This window comes from Rattus norvegicus, chromosome 16, assembly GCF_021556685.1.
Source record: "Rattus norvegicus strain SHRSP/BbbUtx chromosome 16, alternate assembly SHRSP_T2T, whole genome shotgun sequence".
NCBI classification, from domain to species: Eukaryota; Metazoa; Chordata; class Mammalia; order Rodentia; family Muridae; genus Rattus; species Rattus norvegicus.
This window is the reverse complement of record NC_141549.1, coordinates 53,790,857-53,814,031: the sequence shown is the minus strand read 5'-3', so window position 1 is coordinate 53,814,031 and position 23,175 is coordinate 53,790,857. Positions and strand designations below refer to the sequence as shown.

The 23,175-nt window shown below is 41.9% G+C and overlaps 2 protein-coding genes across 2 annotated transcripts in view; both read right to left on the bottom strand.

The window, feature by feature from the left end:
* Positions 1–23,175, bottom strand: part of Erich1 (glutamate-rich 1) — a gene marked incomplete at its 5' end in the record, with an annotated part of 52,793,804 nt that overhangs the window by 29,850,332 nt on the left and 22,920,297 nt on the right.
* Primpol (primase and DNA directed polymerase) overlaps positions 1–23,175 on the bottom strand; it is a 37,035-nt gene that overhangs the window by 5,857 nt on the left and 8,003 nt on the right. For both annotated transcript variants that reach the window (NM_001432824.1, NM_001432823.1), the window contains exons 4-11: positions 22,426–22,523; positions 19,132–19,261; positions 13,996–14,143; positions 7,651–7,884; positions 6,831–6,993; positions 4,521–4,609; positions 2,423–2,512; positions 2,168–2,276 (exon numbers count right to left, since the gene is read on the bottom strand). In NM_001432824.1, the coding sequence (NP_001419753.1) occupies positions 2,168–2,276; positions 2,423–2,512; positions 4,521–4,609; positions 6,831–6,993; positions 7,651–7,884; positions 13,996–14,143; positions 19,132–19,261; positions 22,426–22,523 (1,061 nt within the window). The remainder of the gene's footprint in view (positions 1–2,167; positions 2,277–2,422; positions 2,513–4,520; positions 4,610–6,830; positions 6,994–7,650; positions 7,885–13,995; positions 14,144–19,131; positions 19,262–22,425; positions 22,524–23,175) is intronic.

Genomic DNA, 23,175 nt, shown 5'->3' with positions numbered 1-23,175 from the left:
CAGAGCCCTCATGAGAACAAACACTCGGAAGCCAGCTCAGTGGGGAGAGAGCTTGCTGCCCGGCATGAGGACTGCAGTTCAGATCCTAAGAACGCACATGAACACTGGGCACGGCTGTAACCTTGGTGTGTGAAGGAGAACACAGGAAGTCCTAGGAGCTTGCCAGCCAGACCTTGCACACAGACCTGCACATACAGGCACAGTAAATACAATATACAAGCACACCGTTTTGGGAGGCCCCGAGTGGTGGCACACTCTTGTAATCCCAATGCTGGATGTATGGACAGGTAGACCTTTGGGACTCACTGACCAGTCAGCTCTCTAGTTTGGTGAGCTCTGGGGCTATGAGAGACCCCCTTAAAACTCTGTCCTCTGACCTCCACACATGTGTGCCTCCTGCATATGATACATCAATGCATAGACTGTACAAACAGACTTCTGAGCAGAAAACAGCACAGTGACAGGCGTTTCTCTAGGAACCGCGGAAAACTGTAGGTTCAAAATATGTGGGTAGAGTGGGCAGCACTGTAAGGATGACATCTACAGAGTACAGAGTAAGTGGATGCACAGCCACAAACAGGACGCCTGTGTCTCATTTCCTACCTAAGCTCAGGGACTGGTATAAAAAGGGGACAGTGGTAAGACTGTAAGAGTCAGAGGTCAGGGAAGACTGCAGCAAAGTATTATCTTCCGGACCAAAGGGGCCATCAGACTCATTAACTCAGAGTTATGGTTGCTGGCACAAATTTGTACAAAGCCAAGCTAGTCAGTGCTCAGTCATGGAGTGGGAAGAGGTGCACGAGCCCCCATCCCTAGATGAGGGGTATGGGCAGGCTCCTGGAGGAGAGGAGAGCCATAAGGGCATAGTCTTTAAGGTATGTAGGTGGCAGCTCAACTACAGTCCAGCAGATGACCCAAAACTCAGAAATACAGAAGGTAGGAAGGTGGGGCTGACCTGGTAGGATTTGGGGCAGGAATTAGCATGGAATGATTAAATGCCTTATATGAGGATTAACACAGATATGAACTCACAGAGACTAAGGTAGCAAGCGCAGGGCCTGCACTAGATGGGATTCTGGAGCTGAAAGGAACGGTGGACACCAGCCCTGATCCCTCATCCCAGAGCAGTCCCTGACTGCTGACCACTTGCTAATGGAAGCTTAGTTTTCTCAAGGGAACCTGAATACTCTTTTTTTTTTTGGTTCTTTTTTTCGGAGCTGGGGACCGAACCCAGGGCCTTGCGCTTCCTAGGTAAGCGCTCTACCACTGAGCTAAATCCCCAGCCCCGACCTGAATACTCTTAAGGGTGGCCAGGGAAAACAAACTTAAAGGCATCTGTGGAGCTTCCTTGTTGGGTTATGACTTCTCCTTTATCATGATCACCACCACCACCATCATCATCACCACCACCACCACCATCATCATCATCATCACCACCACCACCATCATCATCACCACTCTTTTGTTTCATGTATTTTTCTCTCCTTTTACCCTACACATATATATTTATATATTATGGTGTCTGGTTTAGTGTTTTTATAGGATTTCTGAGTGTGTGAACAGTGGGTTTCTGTATCTCTATCCAGCGTCCTTTCTTGTCTCCTTTCTTTCTGTTACTTTGTTTTGTCCTATTCCAATGTGTTAGTTTTTGTTTTATCATTGTTAGTTACATTATAATCTCTTAGAAGCCTGTTTTTGTTTGTTTGTTTCTTTCTTTCTTTCTTTTCTTTTTTCTTGAGTTAGGTTTCTCTGGGTAGCCCTGGCTGTCCTAGAACTTGCTCAGTAGACCAAGCTGGCCTCAAACTCAGTGATCTGCCTGCCTCTGCCTCCAGAGTGCTGGGATTCAAAGCATGCGCCCATTTGTTTTCTGAGGGACAGAAAGGGGTTAATCCGGAATGGAGGGGAAATGGAGAAAACTGGGAGGAGTAGAAAGAGGATGTATTTTGGGAGAAAATACTGTAAGGGTTAATATCAAATAAACAAAAAGCTGATTTGTGCTAGAAGTAATCTGACAACTAATAATTTAACATAAAACATCAACCAAATACAGAGTTTAAGTTCATATATCATAAAAATGACTTTATACTGTCAACATTACTTTTACAATTATAAATATTTTAAATATACCAGTTAAAGGCATACAAGCCATACAACCAATATTACTTACATGATATTATTACTCTTGTGGGCTCTTCCAATGTTTTCACACCAGCGATATTTACATATATCATAAACCAGCAATTCTTCTGGGAAAAAGTAGTTCCAACGCCGAATTCCTAAAATGCAAGGACGCTGTTCAAGGAACCGTTGCTCGCCGTGCAAGAGTCAGTGGAGGATAACCCTGCCACGTGAGTCCAGGACAGCTGAGGCTGCACGGAGAACCTCTGAAACCAAACAGACAGAGGGGAAAGCCGAGCCTTACCTCCTTCAGTGTCAGGTTTATTCACCAAAGAAAGAACAAAGCGGTCGACCTCAGGGTACGGGGAGGCCTGGAAGCCTTCAATGGGTTCCACTGCAACAGAGAGAAGCATTTATAGATGAGAACAGTTAAGTTAGTCGCTGATCAAGTTACTAATTGTGAAACTGAAGTCTTGGCCCTCTTTTTCAACTCTCCTTACTGTTGCTTCTTGGGCTCTTCTAATGCTCTGAGGAGGTAGTTAAGATTCAAACATCGATTAGAGAAGTGTTGGCTAGATTCTATAAAAGGCCTGTTTTGCCTGTTTTCTTCACTCTGACAAGGAGAAAAGTAGACCCTCAGCCTGGCTGCACAGGGCTCCTGGCTAAGGCTGGGTACTGCCTCGGGCTAGCCATTCCGGTTTCAGTCTTGATTTCTGCTATTAAACACAAATGAGGACCACAAACTTCAATAGGTCAATACTGAGGCCACTCTGGGGTCACAAGGATTCTAGACTAAACCAGACCCCTCTGCAGTCATGTCTGAGCAGGGAGAAAATATAAATAACCAAACTACAAAAATGGCCCAAACCTCCCGGCTAACATAGCAACTGTTAACTGCTTTAGCAATTACAGTGTCAACCTCCATCCAGATGCCTCCTCCCAGATAAGAATCGGTAAGATAAACAACGGAAATCATTCTATCTCAAGTAAAAGCGGACCCATGCTCCCTCGTCTACGCTTGAGTCACACAGTCAGCCCAAAGCTGTAAGTCTTTTCCAACCCCTTCCTTCTTACTGAGTGAGGTACCCAAGGACTTCCTTCACCTAGGGAATCATAAACTCAATCTGTGTTTCCTTGAGTCTCTCACTGGAGGGCACTGAGACTTTTATTTTATATCTAAGAATCTACCTCTATAACTTAGAATGACCAGTTCACAAATTCCTTTAGTTCTAATGACAGGAAAATCTAGTTTTCTTAAAGTCAGTATTTCTCTTAAAATAGATATATAACTGGAGACATTTTAGAAAATATTTAAGTATAGAAATGAGAAAAACTCCCAGACAATGTCTAAAAATATATCTTAAATAGTCAGGGGAAATAAACACAGGAAATATTGCCCACATTTTTAGTAGGCTTGCAGTCATGTACTTTGTGTGTCTGTGTCACTGTCATAGCAGCAGGGAATCTATTAAGTCCAGGGCAAGTGCTCTATCACTAAACTCCATCCCCTGCCCCACACTTGTGGTTCTGGAATCTGCTTTTTCTCTTATCATCAGTGGGTGTCTTCCACACTGTCTAGACCTCAAACTCAGAGATGACGTCCACCTCTCAAGTGCTAGACTTGCAGATAGGGGTGGACCTACCTCAGTACTGATATATCAACTTATGTGAATAAAAGTATTTATCAAGAGTTTAGATAAGAAACTGTAGGGAAAATGTTCTTCAGTACAGGAGTGGGCAAGGTCTGATAAAGAGATACTTCTGCAGTACTAGGTTAAATGGGGAGCTTCTGTAGTAGTTACCTGTGATTGTAAAAAGAAGATTGTGTGTGTGTGTGTGTGTGTGTGTGTGTGTGTGTGTGTGTGTGTGTGTGTGTGTGTAAGTCAGAGCACACGTCTGTGGGCCTGGGGACCGAGTTGCTTTGTCAGACTTGGTAGTGAATGCTTTCACCTGCCAAGCCATCTCAAGCTCCCTGTCTGTGACTGTGAACAAAGGGTGAACGAGGGCTGGGGAGGGCTCAGAGGCCACTTCTGACCTCCATAGGCCTCAGACATGCACACGGTACACAGATAAACATGCAGTCAAAACATCCATCACAAAAAAAAAAATTTTTTTTAAAAATAGGTTTAAAGATTAGCCATATTTTGATGTGCTTATTTTATATAAAATGTATTATTTCTACATTCTTTAAGTAACATAAAATATTTATATATTCCTTAAGGAATATATTCTTAGCACAGAATGAAGTCAGGTATTTTAATTAATAAGCACCTATAAATTCTTTTATAGTATATCCAACCTGGTTAGAAACCTAGAAGAATTAGTTTTTATAAGACCAGCAGATTTAAGATTTTTAAGGTAAAGTAGGTTTTGGACCCTTCAATTTTAATTGTTGAAGTTACCTGAAGTGCCAGCACTGTTAGAATATTCAACCCGCTTTCTTTTGGTCTGAGACGGGTCACATGAGAGAATTCGTAAAGTGTCTGAGAATCTAAAGAAAGTTATAAAGAAATAAAGTACACTGTTAGAGCTGAAGTAGCTTCCCAGAGAGAGGAGCCAGCTCCATGCTGCTCCACTGTTGCAGCCCAGGCTGCCAGTCCTACCACAGAACACGTAACAATAAGATGATAACTCGTCAATGAAAAACAATGTCCTTTAAACAGCCATTTGTGGATTGTTTAAACCCTAACCAGCACATACTGGTAATCTTTTTTTTCTTTTCTTTTTTTCGGAGCTGGGGACCAAACCCAGGGCCTTGCGCTTGCTAGGCAAGTGCTCTACCGCTGAGCTAACTCCCCAACCCTGGTGGATTGTTTAAAACACTTCACAGAGTGATGCAAGGGCTCTCGGGTGCTGGAATGACTCAAAGTGTAGTTGTACCATTGGACTTCCGCTAGGATTTCAAACTATGAATAACAAAAGAGAAGATGGAAGCACGGGAAGGTAGGACGGAAATGCACACTAACAACCAGGGAGAACAGTGCCTGGCGGTCACTGGGCTGTGCACGTGCAGCTGAGGGAGCCTTATTTAAGATGAGAGCCGCTCACTTCTGTGAGGCTGCACTGAAACTACCCAGGACTCCAGTGGTTCTCAGCTTGGGGTCACAACCCCTGCAGGGACATATGTCCCTTTCATAGAAGTCACACATTAGATATCCTGCATATTATAAATTTATATTATGATGGAATGAACTTGGCTAGTATCAAATTCTAGTTATGAAGTAGCAACAAAACACTTGGATAGTTAGAGTCGTCAGAACATGAAGAACTGTATTCTGTGGTTGCTGTAGTCAGAAGTGGAGACACACTGAGACCAGAGCTCTACTGCGCTTAACAGACGCAGATACTGCACCGCCAATGCGTGCTGGCCACTATGCGAGTGTCGTTCGAATGCTCTAAACTTAACAACCCTGGCAGTATTTCCACCTTAACAGTCTTTCATCTCACTTCCCCATTACACACAGCTTTCCCTAGAGAAGCATACCCTAAACATTAATTAGCTAATTAATTAATTTATTAATTAATGTTGAGCCGAGCTTTCTCTGATAGCCCTGGCTGTTATGGAATTCCCACTACATACAACTTTCCTATAGAAACATACCTTTAACATTTAGTTAATAAATTACATTGAGCCAAGGTTTCTCTGATAGCCCTGGCTGTGACGGCTTCAAATTCAGAGATCCACTCACCCGTCTCCAGTGTGGTGCTACGACACCCAGTTTAATGTTTATTCTTAAAGCTAATTTTTATGGAAATGTCTTAAAAACATCTGGGAAGATGCAGAGCAGGTAGATTTCTGTAAATCTGAGGCCAGCTTGGTTTATATACTGAATTCCAGGCCCACCCGGGCTACATAGTCTGTCAAAAACTAACAAACCCAAAACCAAAAATAACAACAAAAAATACCAAACCAAACCAAAACCCCAAAACAAAACTTTTGAGGGAGGTAAACAGAAAAGACGACATAGCAAGGTAATATGGTTTAGTCCATTTTTTAACTTCTGTTTGTTTTAGGGTTTTGCTGTGTTTGTTGGTTTTGGGGGGCAGGGTGATGATGTCCACTTCTCAAGTGCTAGGCTTACAGATAGGGGTGGGCCTACTAACCACATTCTGACTTAATTGCCAGGCAAAGGTGGAATTAGAAACAAAACATAGAAACCTAACTTGAAACAACAGACCTGATGATAAAGTACGCCATTACAGTACAAAGCTTATGCACTAAATGTTTTATTCATAACTCCTGACCAATTATTAGCTTGGCAAATATTTGTGATGTGATATTGAACTGAACAAATCAGGTGACAAAATCATGAGTAATGATCTCAATTAAAACTTATTTTCCAGGGACTGGTGCAGAGGATCAAATACAGGGCCTTGAGTAGAGCTGTGTGCAGTCTAAATGTGTATGTGTATATGTGTATATGTGGAAAGAAAATGAGACAGTAGTAATTATACTTTTAAATACAATGTGAACATCATTTTTTTCTTCTTTATAAAGTGGTGACTTTGGAATAACTGGAAAATACATTATATAAAGAAGAAATTAAATGGTTAGAAACATTTCTTGTTATTATTTTTCAAATACAGAAAAAAAGAGACTTAAAAACAAGCTTTCTTTTTCTTAAGGTAGGATCAATTTATACATTTACATTTTAGCAATATCCAGTGCTAACTACATAAATATACGATGGGTTGATTCTGGTTCTACAGACCTGACATTGCTCACCAGGGAAGACAGGAAATACTGGTTTTCCTCAGAAATATCTTTTGACTGTTTTGGAATAAATCTGTTATCTTCTGCAACCTCCAAAGACACACGCTTTCCTATTTTTGATGATTGATATAGTCGAAAGTTTCTGTTTTTTGTATACACTCCTACAACAAAAATTAATTTTAAAAATTAATGCATGTTTCTATAATCTGTTTTATAGTCAGCAGATATTATTTTTCTGCAAAGTTGTTGGAAATGATGGTTATTAAGGCAATGTATAAATTCAGATACTCTGACGTTAAGATGAAAGAAGGCACAGGCAGGCAGCTAACTAAGCGACTCTGGAGCGGCTATCCAAAGGAAAGCAAGCCTGAGAGCTGCCAAAGCACTATGCTGCAAGACCCCAGACAAAGGGAGGTGCCAAGAAAAACCAGAGCATCTACAACAAAGTTAATGAAAGGTGTGTAAGATTTCTAGCCAGAAAACTATACAGCAAGAAATGAGAGAACACTACATCAGTGGGGGAGCCTATCACGCACCAGTCCCAGCCCAGGAAATGAGACAGCCAGAGTAAATAAGAGGACAGACCAGAGTTGACATACGTCCATACTCTGGAGATGGTGAAGCGTACTGCTGAGCTGTGGGAATGACCGTCATTCCAACAAAAGTGCTGGGGCGACTGGATAATCACAGTAAAAGATGAATCTTGACGTCTTCACTCAAGAAGCAAAAATCTACTCCAAGTAGACGACAGAACCTAAGCAGAGCCCAAGCAGGTACAGACTTGCCTTTCACACAGGGTGCAGGGCAGTGTTACTTACCTAGATCCACAAAGAGACATTTTTCTCCTTTGTGATTTTTCACAACTAAAAATGAAAGATCGGGGTCACACTGCTTAGGCAACGCCAGCTTCTCCCAGGCCTCTGAAATCTCTTGTTTTAATGGTGTAACAGAAAAACAGGAGGCTTCATGGCCCACTGCCTCTGTGATCTCATCCTCATCGTCCTTGGTGATTAAGTGAAGAGCAGGTTGCAAAATTTTTCTCACAAAATTACCTAAGGAGAAAAAGCATTAAGATTGCAGTCCAACCCTTCTTTTCTGTAGACTGTAATGTAGTGTCTATTTATGAAATAAAGCCTTTCCTCAGCTACTGCTCCACACTGTCGTATGTCTCTTCTACCACATCCTTTCATGGGTGTAACCCTTTATTTTCCCAGCTCTATTGGCACGAGAGGGGGTCAGCTGTAAACACACCATGTTGCTAGTATGGACTTGAGCCCAACATGCTGTCAGCAGAAATGTCCACCAGAAGGGTTTCTGGTCAGTGACTGAAGGATGAGGTCACCAAACGCAGAGCCAAGGAAGCACACCAAGCGTGTGCCACCTCTCTCCCCAAAGAGTCGGCAGGTTGGCAGGCTCTGATGGCTTATTCTCTCTCCTTCGGCAGCCACGACATGCCCCAAGAACCCCCATGTTGGTAGTCTCAAGGCTGCTGCCAACCACCTGTCACCCTCAAATGGGTGACAAGATGAACTATGGCTTTGGAGCTACATCTCAAAGTAAAGCAATTCACATGCTTTGTACTTCAGCATCTGCCCTGAGGCTGTTCTACCTGCACTGTGAGAATTGGTGAGATAACTGAACTGCTTCATAGTCACATGTACTGTTTATCTCACAAACTAGGCATAATTCAGCCATTAAGTTGTTTTATATATAATATTGCATATACAAAACAATATAAGAAAAAACTATGTAAATTTGGGCTCATTTATCACTTTTATAAATCAGAAAGGCTTTATATATGTATATTCTATAGATAAATATTTAAGTCATAATATACACATGCTTTATAATCAAAATCTTCTTCTAAATAAGATTTTTTTATGCAAAGAAACAAATACAATTTCACTTTGCTTTTTTGAGGCAGCCCAGGATGCCCTTGAACTTGTGGACATCCTGCTCAAGCCTCGCCAATTCTAAGACTACAGGCCTGCAGCACCATCATGATACAGGTTCAGCAATTTTAAAGAAACTGGAACGGAATATGGAGGCACATGCATGTTATCCCACCTCTCAAGAAACAGACCCAGGAGACAGTTTCAAGTCAACTCGGCTATATAGCAAGGCTGTCTCAAAACAAATAAAATACAGGCTGGAGAGATGGCTCAGAGGTTGAGAGTGCTTCCCGATCTTCTGGAGGACCAGAATTCAGTTCTCAGTACCATGTTAGGCAGCTCGCAACTGCTGTAACCCCACCTTCTAGGGATGAGACACTTTCTTATGGCTTCAAGGACACCTGCCCTCATGTGGCATAGATACACACACACACACACACACACACACACACACACACACACACACACACACACTAAAAATAAGTATATAAATAAATAAACAAACATTAAAATGAAAGCAAAAGCATTTGATCCTTGCAGTAACATTTAAACGTGATTATTTCTGGACTGAAGAAGAGCAAGGAACACTGGTTAACAAGATATGGTAGATCCAAGACTATGAAACAATACAAACAGAAATCATAAAGCTGACTTTCCTGGAAGTGTCTGATTCCATCTACCTGTCCCAAGTAATAGGGAGAGTGTGGACTGGACTGCAGAAATGGTTGCATGGACAGTACGAGGCTGACTAGGCCTCTGACCTGGCAGGGAGCTAACATGATGGCACTCATCCAGCCTGTGTCCTTCTCTGATCTGTAGCAAGAGAGTGCAGTACAGAGAATGTTCTCTAATCTCTTTCACTGGGACTCAGTTCCTCTTTCTGCAAGGCTAGTAACAGGAACTTGAAGTGTTATCAGGAGGAACACCAAAAAAGAAGAAATGAGGTGGAAATGTAGACCAGTTTGCATTCCCTGAATCTGCATTCTGACTGTAGAGATACAGCTTGTCAAGTGTGACTGAGTGTGTACTGTGGTGACCTTAAAGCCTTCTTACTCTCGTCTGTGTGCCTAATCTACCCAATGTGATCCGCTTTCTGAAGGTATCTATAGGAGACTGCTGGTTACTAGCCACTATCTATCTATCTATCCTCCTCCTCTAGCTAGACTCTCAACATCCAGCGTCACGGTGAGCAACCAGAGAGCAAATCGTGAGGAGTAACAGCAGTCACAGGAAGGTCTTCCTCAGGACCTATCACTGGTGCGTCTATTCAGCAAGTAGTTATTAAATGCCCACTTCTGTTTATCATTGTTAATATTCTAAAGTTTATTAATAACAGTATCAATATACGCTAAACCCTGAAAACAGAAAATAAACAACAGTCCCTACAATTAAACATTAAGTAGCCAGGCTGTGGTGACACATCCTTTTAATCCCAGCACTTAGGACGCAGAAACAGGCAGATCTCTGAGTTCAAGGCCAGCCTAGTTTACAGAGTGAGTTCCAGGACAGACAAGGCTACACAGAGAAAAACCAAAACCCAAAGATAGCAAGAAAGAAAGCAGGCGGCAGGCAGGCAGGCAGGCAGGCAGGCAGGCAGGCAGGCAGGCAGGCAGGCAGGCAGGGAGGCAGGGAGGCAGGGAGGCAGGCAGGGAGGCAGGCAGGGAGGCAGGCAGGCAGGCAGGCAGGCAGGCAGGCAGGCAGGCAGGCAAGCAGGGAGGCAGGCAGGCAGGGAGGTAGGCAGGCAGGCAGGGAGGCAGGCAGGGAGGCAGGCAGGCAGGGAGGCAGGCAGGGAGGCAGGCAGGCAGGCAGGGAGGCAGGCAGGCAGGGAGGCAGGCAGGGAGGCAGGCAGGCAGGCAGGCAGGCAGGCAGGCAGGCAGGCAGGCAGGCAGGCAGGCAGGGAGACAGGCAGGCAGGCAGGCAGGCAGACAGCAGGCAGGCAGGGAGGCAGGCAGGCAGGGAGGCAGGCAGGCAGGCAGGCAGACAGCAGGCAGGCAGGGAGGCAGGCAGGGAGGCAGGGAGGCAGGCAGGCAGGCAGGCAGGGAGGGAGGCAGGCAGACAGGCAGGCAGGCAGGCAGGGAGGCAGGCAGGCAGGCAGGCAGACAGCAGGCAGGCAGGGAGGCAGGCAGGGAGGCAGGCAGGCAGGCAAGTAGGGAGGCAGGCAGGCAGGGAGGTAGGCAGGCAGGAAGGTAGGCAGGCAGGGAGGCAGGCAGGCAAGAAGGAAGGCAGGAAGGCAGGCAGGCAGGCAAGAAGGAAGGCAAGCTTAAGTAGAACTGGGCAGATATCTCCCTATATAAGGAAAGCATCTGTAGCATCAACCTAAGGCTCTGAGTTCAGATTCCAAGAAACCATATAAAAAAGGCTAAGCATGGCTATGCCAACTCTACCTTTGGTATTGGAGAGAAGAACCAGGCTGCTGAGTCACATGATGACACAGTTCCTACCCCTAGACCAGAGCTAGGGAGGTATGGGCCTCCACCAGTGTTAATGGTTGCTAGTTGTGAAGCTTATTTGTATAATAATATACATAATTTACTTTATGTTCCTTCTTCAGGAGAAGTTCTCCTACTAAGGTTGATAACTCCATGACAATTAGAAGCAGCACGAGCTGGGGGGTGGGGGGGGTGGGGGGGTGAGGATGTGTCTAATGTCCTCAGCAAAATGGTAAAGGCTGTGACCTTCAGGTGGGAAAGAACTCCGAAAACAAACATGAGTTTAAGAATGTATGATTTTTCAACTGTGCAAAGTATAAGGATGTAGTATGAATTATACGAGGGGCTTCATGGACCTAAAACAACAGCTCACTATAAGCCTGCTTGTCAGAAAGATCTTAAGGAAGGAGATAAAGAGACTTGGGGAGTGGTTATTGCAGGGCAAGAACCCACCCAGCTAATTTATTGTTTGCGCTTACAAAAGCAGGCAGATTTCTGAGTTCAAGGTCAGCCTGGGACAGAGTAAGTTTAAGCCCAGGCTTGATGGGAATGGTGATCTCAGAGCGAGATCTCACCAAGCTGGCTTATTGTTTGTGCTTACAAAGGCAGGCAGATCTCTGAGTTCATTTGCTAAATTTAAAAAAAAAATGTATTTGCAGTCTTTTCTAAGAATCAAGAGGCGAAGGTCATAAAATGCTGATTCATGGGATAATCAAAAGGTGATAATCCATGAGGTAGATATGTAAATAAAAGACTAGGCTTTGGTCTGCAAGGGCTAAGCTGTCTACGTAGCTGTCTGGAGAGACTGATTGAGCAGAGCACAGAGCTGTCGGTTTGTACCCAAGATTGACTTCAAGTAGTTTCTTTCTCCTCCCAGACACCCCTTCCTTACTACTCTGACTAAGCCAAGGCTGGTGCTTGGCATCGGGCAGATACTAGGGCCTAGCTACCCAGCCAGCCTAGCTGAAATGGCAATGTTCAGGTTAAGAAGAGATTCTGTTTAAAAAAAAAAAAGTGGAAAAGTAATTGAGGAAGACATCCTCATTCATACCATCTCTGGCCTTTGCCAGAGATATGTTTACAACACACACACACACGCATACATGCATGCACGCACATGCACATCTAGATGCATATACATATGTGTATATGCATGCACAAGTACACTATATAGAATAGCAATAAAAAAACCAGAACCACCCTAGGAAGTGGTAAGTGCTTTCCTATACTAACACTAGATGCTAAAACCCAGAAGAACACCAGCCTTTTAAACCTCAGGGTTAGAGCGACAGAAGAGCTTCTCAGCCGACCTGAGGTCAGTCTCCATAGAACATCTGAACTAGAACTCAGATAGCAACAACAAAAAGTAAAAAGGCTCGAGCATTAGAGAAACATGCAGCAGTGGGAAATAAGTTAAGGATAGAGTGGAGGGATGAGGTTAGAACCCAGTAAGCCTCACTGGGCAAGCTAAATAGATACACTTGTCCCTGAAGGCCTAGAATGACCCCTGAAGTTTGAGGCACAGTGTTACAATCACATCGCTCTTGCTAGCTGACTAAGCAGGTGGAGAGATCTACAGTGGTTGAAGATCACACCAACATGTAAACCGGACAGCAATAACTGATACTACATACATGCATCACATGCTTGTGTGCACACACACACACACACCAGAAAACTTGGACTGTCTATATATTGGCCTGTCTATATATTGGCCTGTCATGGTCATCGCATCCATCCTCCTAAGCTTTTTTTGTGCCAGGACTGACACCCACTAACAGATAGGAGAAGGAGCAAGTTCTTAGGGAAAAATAAAGAGTTTGGGAAGGACATGTTGAGTGTAAAATGTCTGGGTGGAAATATTGGCAGGAAGTTTCAAGGATCTGCTGTCTGGAACAATCTAGGCTAAATATAATATCAATTGTGATGATGATCCAAGCATGATAGTGGATGACCGAGAAAATGATGGTAGAGTGAATACAGGCTCAAGCATCAAGTCTGCAGTTTCTAGCATCTAAAGGGCGAGAGGAAGCGACAGAAGGCTAAGCCAGCTCACATAACAGTGGGGAGATAAGACCAGCACTAGCTCACTGTGAAGCACTTCTCTACTCCAGCACTTGGCTTCAGGGCTCTAGTCCCTCAGTGACTATGCTCACACCTTTATTCTAGGTGACTGTGAAGTTAAGAGACACCTGAAGATCTGAGATAGACTGCCTGTTACAAGAATGCTAGCTAACACTCCTTAAGCCTAAGGCTCTGATGAACACTTGGGATTCTAGCCTTTCTTTACACCTTGGATTTAGTGTTCCCATTTGGCCTATTTTCATCTTCTCTGGACTGACTTCCTTTTATACCCAGGCCTTCATTTGTCCTACCGATATTAACTCTGCTTACATTATCAAGGTTTTGCACCCAGATTCATTGCAGTTCTAAAGTTCTCCTTCCTGGGATAAAAGTCCTTCATGATATGACCCAGGGCCCACAAATTAAGGCTTACTTAAGGCTGAAGCAAAGGTCACAAGTATAGATATTAGGCATCACAGATAAGGCCTCTTATGACTTCTCCAGAAAGCTGAAATGCATCCTGTTGAAACAGAAACCAGCATCAGGACATTCATGGTCACTCCAACGCGTATGGTAAGAGGCACCAATACCACACTATCCTGAGTAGGTTACACCACCTGTGATAGACAGGTCAAGAGCTTAGGGCACTCATGAAAACTCACTTCATCTCTTTAGAATAGGCGAGCAACCATAAAGCCTAGAAAATACCTGGAAAAGGTCAAGAGGAGCAGGAAAACACAAATCTTTAATATAAGCAGGATCTTTTCAAGGTACTCACCAACATGAGTGTTATCTTTAAACGCCACATCATGGAGCTGAAATATTAGGTGTCGGCTAAACTTTTCTTCAGTGCTGGAATCCAGGTTGAGAACATCTTCAGCTGAGCAGTGAACACTGTAAATCTCCTGCAGTGCTTCACAGACATGCTAAAAACAAGCAGATGTAAATAATGCACCGTTTAGATTTCACATTTCTCTGTCACCAGGATAAATATACAAATACCTCACTATAAATCAGATGAGTCATCACCAGGACATTACAGTATAGCAGCATTACCAATTCACTCATAAGTTTAAACACATCACTTAAAATTACTATAAATTTCTATTTAAAAAGATGTCAGTAGGGCTGGAAAGATGGCTCGGGGGTTAAGAGCACTGCCTGCTCTCCCAGAAGTCCTTGAATTCAAGTACCCACATGGCAGTTCACAACAATGTGTAACTCCATGCTAAGAACTCCTCTTCTGTCTTCTGGGCACCAGACATGCCTCTGATACACAAACATGCATGTAGGCAAAACATCCATACACAGAAAATTCAGAAAATAATAATTAAAAATACCATTTCTCTTAGGGCTGGAAAGATAGCTCAGTAGTTAAAAGCACCTGCTACTCTTTCAGAGAACCCAGGTTTGATTCTCAGCGCCTACATAGTAGCTCACTAACCCACATGTAACCACAGTTCTAGGGAATCCAATTCTGTCTTCTGGCCTTTGTAGGCACCAGGCTAACATATGGTGCACAGACATACATGTAGGCAAAATACACAAACACATTAAAAAAAAATCATAGGTTCTCAGGATTCCTAAAAGTCAAAAGTCAAGTACTTTTATATACTATTAAAAAGCAGCTTTTTAAGTTCTTCCTAAAACACTAGCTTGTCTTAGGGTTTCTATTGTGGTAAGACATCATGACATCATCCCAAAACAACTCAGGGAGGAGAGGGTTTATTCAGTTTATGGCTTGTAGTACAGCATGCAAGGAAGTCAGGGCAGGAACTCAAGGTAGGAATCCGGAGGCAGGAACTGATGCAGAGGCAACGCAGAAATGCTGCCATTGGCTTACTCCCAGTAAGGCTTGCTCAGCCTGCTTTCCTGTACCATCCAGCACCACGGCCCACAGGCAGCATGCCCCTCAGGGAGCTGGGCCCATCCACACCAATCACTAAAGCAAGAAAATGGCTCACAGGTCAATGTGGAAAGGGAATCTTCTCAAGTTAAATTCTTTCCCCGAATGACTCTGGCTTGTGTCGAGCTCACAAAACACTAGTTGAGCATAAGTAGCTAAAGGTTATGGTTTCTAGTTCTAGTTCTTTTATAACTTTCATTCTTGGAAAATCTCTCATCCTGTTTGAATCTAAATCTATGTCTAAGAATACAGCCTGAAAGCAGATAGCTCAGGAGCCCAAGAATTGGTTTGAGAGAACATTGAGTTTTAGCCCTGCCACTTACTGGCCCTCTGGCTCTGCTCAGATCTACCCTGACATCCCTCAGCTGTGAGGAGGAAGAGGAAGCATCACCTAACTTTTAATGAGAAAATAAGATTAAGGAGTTAGCATGGTGCTTCACATGGGCAACCGCTTACAGTATTTCCTATGGAGCATCAAGACGAATTGCTTCTCCCCGTCGCTGTCAATCTTCTCGTCGGCAAAATGAACTACTAACTACCATGTGAGGACATGCAGGATAAGCAGACATGTTTCTGGAAGCCTGCCAATCACATAAATATCTAATAATTATACAATAAATTCTACCTGCTACCAATGTCTTCCCATTACTAGGTTTCTGCCATCTGACCTTACCTCTCTTTAGTAAATTCTCACCTTGTTAGCAGCCTCCGTAAATCTGTTCACTATGTCCAATGACTCCTAGATAGCTCTTTGAAGTACTTACATAGCTGCAGTTAACACTGATTTACATCGCTATTTTGATATCTGTTTCCTTTGTATTGCAGACAGGGAGCAAGTCCTGGCCTGCCCCATTTTCTACTAATGGAGACAAAGCAGTGCAAACAAACTTGGACAGTATAAATGAGATAATTTGGGAAAAATAAAGCACTTAGTTCTTTTTTTTTTTTTTTTTTTTGGTTCTTTTTTTCGGAGCTGGGGACCGAACCCAGGGCCTTGTGCTTCCTAGGTAAGCACTCTACCACTGAGCTAAATCCCCAGCCCCAAGCACTTAGTTCTTAATACAATAGAATCACACTGAATATTATATGAGCAATGGGTAAATTTCTATCTTATTTAAGATGCTTTTTATTGGGGTTGGGGATTTAGCTCAGGGTAGAGCGCTTGCCTAGCAAGCGCAAAGCCCTGGGTTCGGCCCTCAGCTCTGAAAAAAAGAAAAGAAAAAAAAAGATGCTTTTTATTTATTTTATGATCTTGTTTTGTTTCTGTTTTTTAAGACAGGGTCTCTCTGTTTAGCCATGGCTGTCCTAGGACTTGCTCTGTAGACCAAGCTGACCTTGAACTTAGAGATCCACTTGCCTCTGCCTCCCAAGTGTTGGGATTACAGTCATGCCATGGCCTGGTCTTATTTAAGTTACTTAAATGTTGGACTTGTTTTCTATGGCAGCAAAGTCAATCCTATTCCTTGTTAGATTAAGAAGTCTGAAATCAGAGTGGCTCATCGTCTCATGCCTACAGTCCATGGAGAAACCCCGCACTCACGAGATACCGAGGAGCTTTTGGGGTTTGAATAGAATTCTGTGCTTTGAAGTTACAGAGAATACATTTAGTGGTTCTTTAGTTTTAGTAAGCAACCATTCCTAAATTGTATTTTCCAAGTTAAACAGAATTATAGTTATTTATGCAACTACATACACTATAGAACTTGGGAGGTTGAAAACACATGATTACTTAAGCAATCTGCATTAATGACAAAATGCATTAGCACCAGAATTCATCCTCATTGGTCAGAGTGGCTTTACTGAAATGCATGTTAAGACACTGAGTCCAAAGGTATCAACAGTGTAGCCAGTTATTATTAAACAGTTATTCATTAACTCTCTGCTAATCTGAAGATAAGAAATGATCGAATTTGTTGGGTGTGGTGGTGCACACCAGTAATCTAAGCACTTAATTGGGAGATAGGAGCAGGAGGGTCAGAGGTTCAGGGTTTTCCATGGCTACAGAGTGAGGGAAGCCCTTTGGGGCTATATGCAACCTTCCTTGGCCAGCAGAATGGCTCAGTGAATAATGGCACCTGGTGTCACATGTTTGATATCCCAGACCTACATGTTGGAAGGAGAGAATGAAGTCCTGCAAGGTGTCCACAGCCACATGTAAACTGTGACACATGCAAGACAAAACACAAGAATCAGGTTAACACTAAACTGTGGAAAGAAAAGAACAAAGAGCTAACCTACGCTTTATGAGACTCAATGCATATGTACTAGATTATAACATGGTTACATGCAAAGAAACAAGATTTCAATACAATTATGAAGTTATATTAAAACAATACTAATTGAACTGCACTATCATATGGTAAACATGTTAAATACAATTGTTACAGAATTTTGAAGTTAGATTCCTACAATGTTCTCCACACTTTCCTGACATAAATTAGTTCTTCACTGTTTCTATAGATAAGAAATAATGAATTAAGAAGGAAAAACTTAAACACTTAGACAACCTTCTCACATGTTTATTAAATCTGTTACAGAAGAGTAGTATCCTGGTGTTCGTCACATTAGGGATATTTCTAGACTATAATATATTATAGCACGTTGATAGTAAGAATATGTTTAAGCAGCAAAGGAAAAACCTCGGAATCCTAGTTCTCTGCAACCCATCTGTGTAAGAAATCCTATCTTAGACGGTTGACATACCAGAAAAAGTCAATACTGATGAGTTATGACAAACAAAGTAAAAAACTAAGCCGGTGGCTTCTCCCTGTCATAACATCTCCCCAGAGTCCAAGTCTGGAGGACAGGCTTACATGTTAGGACAGCAGTGCACACAAAAGCCCACACCCAACGCTAAAAACGAGACCCACACAACTCATCAACTACAATAAGGCTTTGGGCTTACTTTCCACTGGTCAGTGGCCATTTTAAAAAGAGCGCAACTTTTTTAGTTTGGAAAATTAAGGAGGCTTCCACATATATTTATTTTACTTCAAAGCCAGGAGAAAGTATTTACAAATACTTTTCAACTAAGCTTAAAGCCAAATATGCAAAGAGCTAACAAAATTAGCAAACCTCCTTTACAAGAACATTTGAATTTACATATATTTTCAAGTTAGAAAGTTAATTTTCATAACATTATCATATGTTTAACATTCAAATGAAAAAAATGTTAAAACCTGCTCTGAGGCCAAATGGTCACTACAAATTTCTTTTTTCTTTTCTTTTTTTTTTTTTTTTTTCGGAGCTGGGGATCGAACCCAGGGCCTTGCACTCGCTAGGCAAGCGCTCTACTGCTGAGCTAAATCCCCAACCCTACAAATTTCATATAATTCATGTACAACGATCTTAAGTTTGTTTTTTTTTTAAAGTGTTAATGTATAAGTTCATATAATTCTTTTCTTATTGACACAGCTAAATTAAAAAAAGTAAGTCACACTCTTCTCTCTTAGATGAAAACAGATGTAACTAGGTTTGGCCATTTTCCATCTGTAAGATCTAAGTAGGCACTGGTCTCTTCTAAATTTAATATTTTTCATCCACGAAAGCACAGATATGACTTCCAAACTTCACACCAGTTCAAAAATTATACTACTTTTTGTCAAAATTTCCCTGAATTTCATTGTCCACTTTTAAGAGTGAAATTTGCTTTACCTCACTTTTGCCACAGGTAAATATTCATACTGGAAGTCAGAGAATTAAAACATAACTCAAAAATAGAAAACTCTCGCTCATCTAGTTCAGCTTTTAAACTAAGTACAGTAAGGTTTTAATTTAATTGAATTTTCACTTTGTTTCATTATTTACTCACAGAAACAATGTTGTCAAGAAAGAAAGAAAGAAAGAAAGAAAGGAAGGAAGGAAGGAAGGAAGGAAGGAAGGAAGGAAGGAAGAAAGAAAGAAAGAAAGAAAGAAAGAAGGAAAGAAAGAAGCAAGAAAAAGTAGGAGAAGTCTGGAAGCTGTGTGCCCCAGGAGAGCCAGTGACTAATGGAAGGCTGTAGAGCTCACCTGTACAAGCAGTGCAACCATCTCCTTCCCGTCAGCTCCTGGATTGGCCAGTTTGTTAAATTCCAAATCAAAATAAAGCTTGCACACAGCGTTCTCAGGAATAACTTCATAGCAGTGCAGGAGGGTTGTCCTAAATTGAGTAATACAAGAGTGTTAGATTTGTATCTCACACTGCATATTGTTTTTAACTGATTGTTGGGGGTGGGGGAGTGGAGAGGGCACTGGGCCGTGACAGTCAGAGGACAACTTGCAGGAGCCTCTTCCTCCACCATGGCTTCCATGCATTGAACCTAGATTGTTAGACTAGCATAGTGAACAGGTCTACTAACACAGCCACTTCACTAGATCACACATCTGAAATCTTTTAAAACATGGAGTTAGGCCTGTACGAAAGAAGAGTGACCACTGTGCTTTCTCCATCCATAACTATGAGTGAATAAACTGATCAAGACAATATTCTACCAGTAAGTCTGTGGCTCACAGTATTAGAGAGTTTCTGACAAAATGATGTGAACAATTGCATTCAGAAAATGATTTAACTGGAAAATGAGGTCAATGTTACAGTGCCATTTAGTCACAAATGTCTTGATACTGTATAACATCTCCATTTTTGTGTTTGCTGTCACTGCAAAATAAATATTACTTAAGAAAAGAATGTTCTTCCCCAAACTATTATCCTAGGATCATACACACGTACACACTTAGGAGTCCATGAATCATCCGTGGGAATTTTTAAATCCTGTATTTTCACTATGAAGATACATTTAAATGTTTTAAAAAAGTAATTCTCCCTTGAGAAACCTTCACCTATCCCTTTTAGATGTGCAAATTGTCCTTTTCCTAACTAACCTAAGTCTCTCTGCCACCATGCTTAAATCTTTATTAAAACCTTATCTCCATAAATTTGTTTTTAAAATAATGTTTTTTTAAGAAGTTAAAAAATATCTGAATCTCTAGACATTAATAATTGTCCAACTTATGCAGGCAGGAGAGAGACGACTCTGTCACAGGTAAATAAGAGCAGGAGCTGATTTCAAATGCAAATACATAATGCTCAGGTGACACTCTACATAAGGAAAAGGTCTGTAGTAAGTTTAAAAAGGGAAAGTGGGAGTTGGAGAGATGGCTCAGTGATTAAAAGTGCGCACTGCTCTTCCAGACCTGAGTTCAGTTCTCAGTACCCGTGTCAGGCACCTGTAACTCCAGTTCCAGAACTGACATCCTCTTCCGGCGTCCTCAGTACCTGCACACATGCACACATGTGGAGCTCACACATACACACAAATGAAAATAAAATAAAGCGTATATGTTAAAAAAAGAGAGCTGGGGGCTGGTGAGGTGGCTCAGAGGTTAAGAGCACTGACTGCTCTTCTAGAGGTCATGAGTTCAATTCCCAGCAACCACATGGTGGCTCACAACCATCTGTAATGGGATCCGATGCCCTCTTCTGGTGTGGCTGAAGACAGTGATGTACTCACATACATAAAGTAAATAAATATTAAAAAAAAAAAAAAAAAGAGAGAGAGCTGGGAGCGCATCCTCGTGGACAGGTGGTGCTGTAGGCACTGCCTCGTGCATTCTCACAAGACTACATTCACAGTCCAAGACGAGATTTAGTTTCAGTTAATCACCATCTGTCACATTACATTAAGAACCTTCATGGGCCAGATGTGGTGGTGCATGCCTTTAATTCCAGCACTCAGAGGCAGGGCAGGTGGATATCGGTGATTTCAAGGCCAGCCTGATATACAGAATGAATCCCAGGATGCCAGGGCTACAGAGAGAAACTGTCTTGGAAAAAAAAAAAAAAAAAAACCCAAAAAAAAACAAAACCAAAACCTCTGGCTGGTTTTGTATAGTGGCATAACTAAATCTAGTTTTGTAACTGAAGCTACTTAAATAACATTATAATGAAAGTACTTTAAGAAATATCGATTTACTCCCCTTTCTGTGGATAACTCAAGCCTTGGAAATAGGTAAATATAGCAGTTATATTAAATATGTGTATTACCTTCAAACATATATCTACTTTTTAATATCACTATTTTAGACCTGAAGAAAATATAGCCCAATTGAAAACATATGGCACGGTAATCTTTGGTTACAGTATTGAAGTTCTTGGTTTCAGTCCTACACGCCCTCCTGGTACTGACTTAAAAGGAGGCATTCCTTTATTATATAATTAATAAGGTAAGTGCTCATTAATAATTAACAGTAAAGTTTAATATTTCCTTACAAGACACAAATTTCACTAAATGTTCTATAGTACACAAATATGTGTGTGATTCCCACTCCTGACATAACATTGAGGGATCAGTGGGTAAAGGCACACGCCGTCAAACCTGATGACCTGAGTTTGATCCCTAGGACCCACATGATGGTAGATGAGAAGTCAACTCCCAAAAACTGTGCTCTAATCTCTACCTGTATGCTAATGGTAACATGTGTCCACATGCACACATACACACATGCACATACATGAACACACCACACACACACACGAGCAAAATAAATAACTGCAAAAAAAAAAAAAAAACCTTTAAAAGACTGAATACGTGTGCAGGGTATGGTGTGTATCTCAGCACTCAGGAGAGAGGGCAGGCTTCCCTCTGTGAGCTCAACCTGCTCAACACAATGAGTTTCAGGTCAGCCAGAGCTACCTGGTGAGATCTTATAAAAATGATGTCAAATGTGGAACCTCTGTCAATGGTTACCAGAAAGATAAAGTTGTCTGTCATTAGCTTCTGTGACTACTGCAGCCATCCTTTTCACACAGGAACTTAGAATTCAGTTCTAATAGTGAAAGAGGAATGTGCTGGGTAGTGTTATGTCAAGTTGACACAACTACTGTCATCTGAAAGGAGGGAACCTCAATTGAGAAAATGCTGTAATCACACAAGCCTGTAGGGCTGTAATTTTCTTAATTAGTGATCAGTCGGGGAGCGCCACCCCTGGGATGTTCTATAAGACAGCAGGCTGAGCTAGCTAGAGGGACTAAGCCAGTAAGCAGCACCCCTCCATGGCCTCTGCATCAGCTCCTGCCTTCAGGTTCCTGTCCTGTAGGACTTCCTGTCCTGACTTCCTCCAATGATGAACAGTAATGTGGAAGTGTAAGCTGAATAAACCCTTTTTTCTTCCTCAACTTGCTTTGGGTCATGGTGTTTCATTACAATAGTAACCGTAAGGCAAATAACCAATCCCGTGGCCACGAACCGTGGAGGTTAGTTCAGCATGAATTAATTTCAACAAAAAAAGAAACTCAATCTTAGTCTAATGAGCTACTCTGCTACTTACCGGGTCTTATAGTAAAACCAAAATTGAGCATAGGATGTTACAAGGTAAATACGTTGTCCATTTCCCATTTTGTGCTCCAAAGCAAATACGTGAACACTCTATAAAAAATTTAAAATAGTTTTTTAAATTTTTCAACATGGAAAACAAGTTCAGCTGTAAATAAAACATATTCACAAAGAACTTTGTCACTCAAGATAGCAAAATTTGGAATATGAACAATTATATTATTAAAAATAAGATAGTCACCAGACCCAGGCCATCTCAAATCTATATATATTAAAAATTTTCTTTTAGATGTATTCCTTTTATTTCATGTATATAAATATTCTGTCTGTCTGTCTGTCTGTCTACCACATGTGTGTCTGGTACCCAGAAGGTCAAAAGAGGGACAGGGTTCCCTAGAACTAGAGTTACAGATGACTACGAACCGTCATTTAGGAATCAAATCTGGGTCCTCTGCAAGAGGAACAAGTGCTAATAACCCCGAGCCATCTCTCTAGCCCTAATCTGTACTTTGAAAATTATTCATTTTTTGGCTGGAGATATGGCTCAGTGACTAAGAGCACTGGCTGCTCTTCCCAGAGATTCAGGTTCAATTCCTGGCACCCACAGGCACCTCATAACTGTCTGCACCTCCAGTCGCAGGTCTAACACTCCTTTCTGTCCTCCTGCAGCACCGCACGTGGTACTTTTGTGCAAATACTCATACAATAAAAGGTTTTAATTATTTTTATTTTATGTGTGTGTGTA